This window comes from Pseudophryne corroboree, chromosome 5 (genome assembly GCF_028390025.1).
Source record: "Pseudophryne corroboree isolate aPseCor3 chromosome 5, aPseCor3.hap2, whole genome shotgun sequence".
In the NCBI taxonomy this organism is placed as follows: Eukaryota; Metazoa; Chordata; class Amphibia; order Anura; family Myobatrachidae; genus Pseudophryne; species Pseudophryne corroboree.
The window spans coordinates 846,255,468-846,265,746 of NC_086448.1; the positions used below are offsets into that span (position 1 = coordinate 846,255,468).

At 44.9% G+C, this 10,279-nt stretch overlaps 1 protein-coding gene across 1 annotated transcript in view; it reads right to left on the bottom strand.

Moving 5' to 3' along the window:
• The window catches only part of LOC134929704 (hepatitis A virus cellular receptor 1-like), a 164,307-nt gene extending 161,787 nt beyond the window's left edge, over nt 1-2,520 (bottom strand). The window contains exons 1-2 of the mRNA XM_063925282.1: nt 2,419-2,520; nt 1,535-1,642 (exon numbers count right to left, since the gene is read on the bottom strand). Coding sequence (XP_063781352.1) covers nt 1,535-1,642; nt 2,419-2,476 — 166 coding nt within the window. The 5' untranslated portion in view covers nt 2,477-2,520. The remainder of the gene's footprint in view (nt 1-1,534; nt 1,643-2,418) is intronic.
• Nucleotides 2,521-10,279: the final 7,759 nt, after the last annotated feature.

Here is a 10,279-nt window from a genome sequence, read left to right on the forward strand (position 1 = left end):
TCTCTAAACTGTCCTTATCTGTCTACATCACAATCCCTCTACTGTCCTTGTCTGTCTACATCACACTCTCTATACTGTCCTTGTCTGTCTACATCACACTCTCTATACTGTCCATATATGTCTACATCACACTCTCTATACTGTCCTTGTCTGTCTACATCACACTCTCTAAACTGTCCTTGTCTGTCTACATCACACTCTCTATACTGTCCTTGTCTGTCTACATCACACTCTCTACACTGTCCTTGTCTGTCTACATTACACACTCTATACTGTCCCTATATGTCTACATCACACTTTCTACACTGTCCTTGTCTGTCTATATCACACTCTCTATACTGTTCTTGTCTGTCTACATCACACTCTCTATATTGTCCTTGTATGTCTACATCACACTCTCTGTACTGTTCTTGTCTGTCTACATCACACTCTCTATACTGTCCCTATATGTTTACATCACATATAATGTCCTTGTCTGCCTACATTACGCTCTCTATACTGTCCTTATCTGTCTACATCACACTCTCTATACTGTCCTTATCTGTCTACATCACACTCTCTATACTGTCCGTGTCTGTCTACATCACAATCTCTATACTGTCCTTGTCTGTCTACATCACACTCTCTATACTATCCCTATATGTCTACATCACACTCTCCTTACTGTCCTTGTCTGTCTACATCACACTCTCTATACTGTCCTTGTCTGTCTACATCACACTCTCTATACTGTCCTTGTCTGTCTACATCACACTCTCTATACTGTCCTTGTCTGTCTACATCACACACTGTATGCTGTCCCTATATGTCTACATCACACTCTCTACACTGTCTTTGTCTGTCTATATCACACTCTCTATACTGTCCTTGTCTGTCTACATTACACTCTCTACACTGTCCCTATATGTCTACATAACACTCTCTATACTGTCCTTGTCTGTCTACATCACACTCTTAAAACTGTCCTTGTCTGTCTACATCACACTCTCTATACTGTCCTTATCTGTCTACATCACACTCCCTCTACTGTCCATGTCTGTCTACAACACACTCTCTATACTGTCCTTGTCTGTCTTCATCACACTCTCTATACTGTCCCTATATGTCTACATCACACTCTCAATACTGTCCTTGTCTGTCTTCATCACACTCTCTATACTGTCCCTATATGTCTACATCACACTCTCTATACTGTCCTTGTCTGTCTACATCACACTCTCTATACTGTCCTTGTCTGTCTACATCACACTCTCTATACTATCCTTGTCTGTCTACATCTCACACTCTATACTGTCCCTATATGTCTACAGCACACTCTCTATACTGTCCTTGTCTGTCTACATCACACTCTCTATACTGTCCTTGTCTGTCTACATAACACTCTCTATACTGTCCCTATATGTCTACATCACACTCTCTATACTGTCCTTGTCTGTCTATATAATAAATGTAATTAGTGTATATCACAAGCTCCCCAGGAAACACGCCCCCCCCACATCTCTTGTCACCCCAGTATGGATAATTAATGTCTTACTGGGATAAGTGGTTCCTGTCCCTAGATGGGTGGTCGGTGGCTCAGTGGTCTCCTCCCTAGTTGTATAGATCGGGTCGGGTCCTGTAGTAACATCACTCGTGTATGTCGCTGTAATATAAACATGTTATTACTGAGCAGCCTCATGTGTCATTCTCTTCTATATGTACCATCATCCATATTGTCCTTGTCTATCTAAATCACACTCTGTATACTGTCCTTGTCTGTCTATATCACTCTCTCTATACTGTCCTTGTCTGTCTACATCACACTCTCTATACTGTCCTTGTCTGTCTACATCACGCTCTCTACACTGTCCTTGTCTGTCTACATCACACTCTCTATACTGTCCTTGTCTGTCTACATCACACTCTCTATACTGTCCTTGTCTGTCTACATCATACTCTCTATACTGTCCCTATATGTCAACATCACACTCTCTATACTGTCCTTGTCTGTCTACATCACACTCTCTATACTGTCCTTGTCCGTCTACATCACACTCTCTATACTGTCCTTGTCTGTCTACATCACACTCTCTATATTGTCCTTGTCTGTCTATATCACACTCTCTATACTGTCCTTCTCTGTCTACATCACACTCTCTATACTGTCCTTGTCTGTCTACATCACACTCTCTATACTGTACTTGTCTGTCTATATCACATTCTCTCTACTGTCCTTGTCTGTCTATATCACACTCTCTATACTGTCCTTGTCTATCTACATCACACTCTCTCTACTGTCCTTGTCTGTCTACATCACACTCTCTATACTGTCCTTGTCTGTCTATATAATAAATGTAATTAGTGTATATCACAAGTTCCCCAGGAAACACGCTCCCCCCACATCTCCTGTCACCCCAGTATGGATAATTGATGTCTTACTGGGATAAGTGGTTCCTGTCCCTAGATGGGTGGTCGGTGGCTCAGTGGTCTCCTCCATGGTTGTATAGATCGGGTCGGGTCCTGTAGTAACATCACTCGTGTATGTCGCTGTAATATAAACATGTTATTACTGAGCAGCCTCATGTGTCATTCTCTTCTATATGTACCATCATCCATACTGTCCTTGTCTATCTAAATCACACTCTCTATACTGTCCTTGTCTGTCTATATCACACTCTCTATACTGTCCTTGTCTGTCTACATCACACTCTCTATACTGTCCTTGTCTGTCTATATCACACTCTCTCTACTGTCCTTGTCTGTCTACATCACACTCTCTGTACTGTCCTTTTCTGTCTATATCACACTCTCTATACTGTCCTTGTCCGTCTATATCACACTCTCTACACTGTCCTTGTCTGTCTATATCACACTCTCTATACTGTCCTTGTCTGTCTATATCACACTCTCTATACTGTCCTTGTCCGTCTATATCACACTCTCTACACTGTCCTTGTCTGTCTATATCACACTCTCTATACTGTCCTTGTCTGTCTACATCACACTCTCTATACTGTCCTTGTCTGTCTACATCACACTCTCTCTATACTGTCCTTGTCTGTCTATATCACACTCTCTATACTGTCCTTGTCTGTCTACATCACACTCTCTGTACTGTCCTTGTCTGTCTACATCACACTCTCTGTACTGTCCTTGTCTGTCTACATCACACTCTCTATAGTGTCCTGGTCTGTCTACATCACACTCTCTATACTGTCCTTGTCTGTCTACATCACACTCTCTATACTGTCCCTATATGTCTACATCACACTCTCTATACTGTCCTTGTCTGTCTACATCACACTCTCTCTATACTGTCCTTGTCTGTCTACATCACACTCTCTATACTGTCCTTGTCTGTCTACATCACACTCTCTGTACTGTCCTTGTCTGTCTACATCACACTCTCTATATTGTCCTTGTCTGTCTACATCACACTCTCTATACTGTCCTTGTCTGTCTACATCACACTCTCTGTACTGTCCTTGTCTGTCTACATCACACTCTCTATACTGTCCTTGTCTGTCTACATCACACTCTCTATACTGTCCTTGTCTGTCTACATCACACTCTCTATACTGTCCTTGTCTGTCTACATCACACTCTCTGTACTGTCCTTGTCTGTCTACATCACACTCTCTATACTGTCCTTGTCTGTGTACATCACACTCTCTATACTGTCCCTATACGTCTACATCACACTCTCTATACTGTCCTTGCCTATCTACATCACACTCTCTATACTGTCCTTATCTGTCTACATCACACTCCCTCTACTGTCCTTGTCTGTCAACATCACACTCTCCATACTGTCCTTATCTGTCTACATCACACTCCCTCTACATCACACTCTCTATACTGTCCTTGCCTATCTACATCACACTCTCTATACTGTCCTTATCTGTCTACATCACACTCCCTCTACTGTCCTTGTCTGTCTACATCACACTCTCTATACTGTCCTTCTCTGTCTACATCACACTCTCTATACCGTCCTTGTCTGTCTACATCACACTCTCTATACCGTCCTTGTCTGTCTACATCACACTCTCTATACTGTCCTTCTCTGTCTACATCACACTCTCTATACTGCCCCTATATGTCATAGTAACATAGTATCTAAGGTTGAAAAAAGACAATTGTCCATCGAGTTCAACCTATTTGTGGTCTCCTATGCACGATTATTTTATATAAAATTTTGACTGAAGTTGATGACTGCCGTTACGTTTTACCCCTTTTTTTTATAATAACCATAGTGCGTGACTATGCCCCGTAACCCTGGATATCCTTATCCATTAGGAATTTATCTAACCCATTCTTAAAGGTGTTGACTGAGTTGGCCAGTACAACTCCCTCAGGCTGGGAATTCCAAACACGTATTGTCCTTACCATAAAAAAGCCTTTACGCCGTATTGTGCGGAATCTTCTCTCCTTTAACCTGAGCAAGTGTCCACAAGTTCTCTGTGTTGATCTAACCAAAAACAAGTCCTGCGCAAGATCTGTATATTGTCCCCTTATATATATTTGTAAATGTTGATCATGTCCCCTTTTAATCTCCTCTTTTCCAGTGTAAACATGCCTAGTCTTGCAAGCCTTTCCTCGTATTCCAGCGTCTCCATACCCTTAATTAGTTTGGTCGCCCGCCTTTGAACCTTTTCTGGCTCCAGAATATCCTTTTTGTAGTAAGGTGCCCAGAATTGTACACAGTATTCAAGGTGTGGCCTCACAAGTGATTTATATAATGGGAGTATAATACTCTCGTCCCTAGCATCAATTCCCCGTTTTATGCATGCTAATATCTTATTAGCCTTCTTTGCTGCAGTCCTACTTTGGGTACTACTGCTTAGTTTGCTATCTATGAGGACACCTAAGTCCTTTTCCAGTACAGAATCCCCTAATTTTACCCCATTTAGTAGGTAGGTGTTATTTTTGTTCTTGTTACCACAGTGTATTACCTTACACTTGTCTGTATTGAAGCGCATTCTTCATTTCGCTGCCCAAGCTTCTAGTTTAACTAAGTCGTTCTGAAGCGACTCAGCATCCCCCTCCGCATTTATAACTTTACACAATTTGGTATAATCTGCAAAAATTGACACCATGCTCTCTAGACCTTCTGTTAGGTCGTTAATGAAAATATTGAACAATAGCGGTCCTAATATTGAGCCTTGCGGCACACCACTTAGCACTTCAGTCCAAGTTGAAAAAGATCCATTAACCACAACGCGCTGCTCCCTATTATTTAACCAGTTTTTGACCCAAGTGCATATTGTGCATTCTAGCCCTGATTCTTGTAGCTTGTAGATAAGTCTCATGTGTGGTACAGTGTCGAATGCTTTGGCAAAATCTAAAAAGATTACATCCACCTCTTTACCCTGATCTAGGTTTGCGCTTACCGTTTCATAAAAGCCAAGTAAGTTGGTTTGACAGGATCTGTCCTTCATAAACCCATGTTGATTCCTTTTAATTACCTTATTGACTTCAAGGAACTTCTGAATACTATCTCTTAGAATACCTTCCAATACTTTCCCCACTATAGATGTAAGACTAACTGGTCTATAATTACCTGGTTCAGCTTTACTTCCCTTTTTGAATATAGGCACTACTTCCGCTATATGCCAGTGTTTGGGAACCATACCTGATATTACTGAATCCGTAAAGATCAAAAATAGTGGTTTTGCAAGTTCAGAGTGAAGCTCCATTAGAACCCTTGGGTGAATACCATCGGGACCTGGTGATTTATTAATCTTTAAATGTTTTAATCGGTCACAGACTACTTGTCACGATCCGGGTATCTGGACGCCATTTCTTACCCATCAGATGCCTCCTAAGGCTGGCTCAGCGCTCCAGGACCGGATCCCATCTGTTATCCTGATGTGTACATTCCTGTATCCTCTCCTGTCACTCTGGGACGCTGTCACAGTAAACGCCATATTACACCTGGCATGGCGTCTCCCGCGGCCTCCGCCGCCGTCCCTGAACTTCTGCATGCAGAGTGTCTGAGTGGCGATTACGTCAGCCGCGGCCTCCGCTGTGTCCGCGTGGTTGGATGTGCATCTGTCAGCCTGGCGCCTCCTGTCTCCGGTGGCCGGCGCCGCCATTACTGTTTTCATTACCACATGGATTACAAACCAAACTTCCCTCCAAGTGTCTGCATGGGCGCAGCCATCTTGGATTCTGTCAGCTGATCATTTCCACCAATCTGTTCTCAGTATTGATAATCTGCATAATTGCCTAGCCAATCCCTTCCTTGCTGCAGGTATAAATACACTGTGCCTGAGCAAGGAAGGCGTCAGTGCTTTGGTTGTCAATCCTAGTTCCAGTTTGTCTCTCTTCTGTGAATGTCTTCCAGGTTCCAGATCCTGTCTCCAGACTTCTGCTATAGAGACCCGCACCAGCATTCCATCTGCGGTGTAGCCTGACTCTCCGATCCATTCTGGACTCACCTGTTTCCAGCTACAACATCACCTGCTTCCAGCTCAGCTTCCAGCAGTGTACAGCTTCTCTTAAAGGGCCGGTGTCCTTTCTGCAGTTTACCACTCTCCACCGGTATTATTATTTCTCCGCTCTCAAGTTCTACATTTCAGTTCATATTTCATCGCTCCCAAGTTCATTTATTATTTAACTGGTTCCAGCCAGTATCCACTCCGTGCTAACAACAGTCTGGTTCCAGCCAGTATCCACAGCAGCTGTTTTATCTTCAGCAACCCAGCTTTTCCTGGAACACCAGCTGGCACAATCCTGGGTTATCTCCATTGCTACAGTCGGGCCTGGTAAGGACTTTCCATCTAGAAGATCATAAGAACTATCTCACACTACCAGTGCCCTGTGGCTCCTGCCATCCTGTAGTACCCAGGAACTGTATTTATTCTTTGCTGACTTTTACGTTTTCTTTTACTGCTGCTGTGTTGCGGAGTTGTCATAATAAACATCATTGACTTTTATCCAAGTTGTCGTGGTCACGCCTTCGGGCAGTTATTATTCATGTTACTTACATGTCCAGGGGTCTGATACAACCTCCCAGGTTCCGGTACATCTCAGCCCCTACAACTGAGGCTGCCTCCCGTCAGCTCAGGCCCTCAGTTGTGACAGCAAGCACTGACCTAATGAATCCAGCCGGAGACCAGGATCAAGCGGCCAGGCCGATGCAAGAACTGGCAGCCCGACTAGAACATCAGGAGGCTGCACAGGGCCACATCATCCGCTGTCTCCAGGATCTCTCTACTCGGCTGGATGGGATTCAGACAACTCTCCGTGGATTAGGCGCGTCTGGTGCGTCAACCACAGTGACTCCAGCTATAACCCCACCCACCTTACCCATTTCTGCTCCACGTCTTCATCTTCCAACGCCAGCAAAATTTGACGGATCTCCAAGATTCTGCAGGGGATTTCTCAACCAGTGTGAGATTCAGTTTGAGCTACAACCTGGCAATTTTCCCAGTGACCGTACAAAAATTGCCTACATTATTTCTCTTCTCAGTGGCTCAGCCCTTGATTGGGCATCACCGTTATGGGAGAGGTCCGACACCCTGCTATCTTCCTACACTGGCTTCGTGTCAACATTCAGGCGCATCTTCGACGAGCCAGGCCGGGTAACCTCAGCTTCATCCGAGATTCTCCGTTTACGCCAGGGGTCACGTACTGTAGGACAATATCTGATACAGTTCCAGATCCTGGCATCCGAACTGGCATGGAACGACGAGGCCCTGTATGCTGCATTCTGGCATGGCTTATCTGAGCGTATTAAAGATGAGTTAGCTACCAGAGACTTGCCTTCTAAGTTAGATGAGCTAATCTCACTCTGCACGAAAGTTGATTTACGTTTCAGAGAGAGAGCAACTGAGCGTGGAAGATCATCTGCTCCAAAATCTTCTGCTCCTCATCCTCGTCAACTGTCACCATCTAAAGATGAGCCCATGCAACTTGGCCGTTCCCGTTTAACTCCTGCTGAGCGCCGAAGACGTCTCTCCGAGTTTCTCTGTCTCTATTGTGCAGCTCCGTCTCACACCATTAATGCCTGTCCCAAACGTCCGGGAAACTCCAAATCCTAGCTCGCCAAGGAGAGGGCCGGCTAGGAGTAATGATCTCCTCTCCATCTCCTCAAGATTGTAATCTCCCAGTCTCGCTTCAAGTTGCTCAACGTTATCGGAACGTCATTGCCCTCCTTGATTCCGGAGCAGCTGGGAACTTTATTACCGAAGCCTATGTTAAACGGTGGTCCCTACCCACCGAGAGACTTCCTTCGTCCATTTCTTTAACTGCCGTGGATGGCAGCAAAATTTTTGATGCAGTTATTTCTTTAAGGACTCTACCAGTTCGTCTGAGAGTGGGAGTTCTTCATTCCGAACTTATTTCTTTTTTAGTGATTCCAAGAGCCACACATCCTGTGGTCCTGGGCCTTCCATGGCTCCGTCTTCACAATCCTACAATTGATTGGACGACTACGCAAATCCTGGCATGGGGTTCCTCCTGTGCTGAGACATGTTTGTTTAAAGTATTGCCTGTCTGTTCTTCCTCCCCCAGGTCGTCTGATGTTCCACCTCCTCCATATCAAGATTTCACGGATGTGTTCAGTAAAGCTTCTGCTGATATCCTTCCTCCTCATAGAGAATGGGACTGTCCGATTGATCTCGTTCCAGGGAAGGTTCCACCTCGAGGCCGAACTTATCCGTTGTCTCTGCCTGAGACGCATTCTATGGAGGAATATATTAAAGAGAACCTAGCAAAGGGGTTCATTCGACCTTCTTCTTCTCCAGCCGGCGCAGGCTTCTTTTTTGTAAAAAAGAAAGATGGTGGTCTGCGGCCGTGCATCGACTACAGAGGTTTGAACGACATTACCATCAAGAACCGTTATCCTTTACCCCTGATTACTGAGCTCTTTGACAGAGTTAGCGGAGCTACCATCTTTACAAAGCTGGACTTGCGAGGTGCATACAATCTCATCCGGATCCGTGAGGGTGACGAGTGGAAGACCGCCTTTAACTCCCGTGACGGACATTATGAGTACCTCGTCATGCCCTTCGGATTGAGCAATGCTCCAGCTGTCTTCCAGCATTTTGTCAATGAGATCTTCAGAGACATTCTATACCGTCATGTCGTGGTCTATCTAGACGATATCCTCATTTTTGCCAACGATTTAGAGGAACATCGTTTTTGGGTTAAAGAGGTTCTGTCCCGTCTCCGTGTCAATCATCTCTATTGCAAATTAGAAAAATGCGTCTTTGAAGTCAAGTCCATTCCGTTTCTAGGGTACATTGTGTCCGGTTCCGGACTAGAGATGGATCCTGAGAAACTACAAGCAATCCAAAATTGGCCGGTACCCTTAACCCTCAAAGGGGTCCAGAGGTTCTTAGGGTTCGCCAACTATTACCAAAAGTTTATACGAGACTTTTCCACCATTGTGGCGCCTATTACTGCTTTCACTAAGAAGGGTGCTAACCCGTCCAAGTGGTCTGAAGAAGCCATGCAAGCATTTCATCTTTTAAAACAAAGGTTCATCTCTGCGCCTGTTCTGAAACAGCCTGACATCGACTCTCCTTTCATCTTAGAGGTGGATGCCTCCTCCGTTGGAGTAGGAGCGGTGTTATCTCAGAGGGCTAAAGATGGCCATTTACACCCTTGCAGTTTCTTCTCCCGGAAGTTCTCCCCAGCTGAGCGCAACTATGCCATTGGCGACCAGGAGTTGCTAGCCATCAAGCTCGCTCTAGAAGAGTGGAGGTATCTGTTGGAGGGAGCTTCTCATTCAATCACCATACTTACAGACCACAAGAACCTTTTATACCTGAAGGGCGCACAATGTCTCAACCCTCGTCAGGCCAGATGGGCACTTTTCTTTTCCAGGTTCGACTTTAAACTCCAGTTCTGTCCGGGCTCTCAGAATCGCAAGGCCGATGCCCTTTCCCGCTCATGGGAGCAAGAAAATGAGTCAGAGTCTTCAGACAAGCATCCTATTATAAATCCGTTGGCATTCTCCACGGTAGGGATGGACTCTACGCCCCCATCAGGGAAAAGTTTTGTGAAGCCGATGCTAAGGAAGAAGCTCATGCATTGGGCCCATGCTTCCCGTTTTGCCGGACATACAGGTATCCAAAAAACCCTGGAGTTTATCTCTAGGTCCTATTGGTGGCCAACTCTGAAAAAGGACGTCTTGGAGTTTATTGCATCTTGCCCAAAGTGTGCCCAACATAAAGTATCCCGCCAGTCGCCTGCGGGGCAACTGGTTCCACTATCCGTTCCCCGTCGACCATGGACCCACTTGTCGATGGATTTCATTACAGACTTACCCATGTGCAACAAGTTCAAT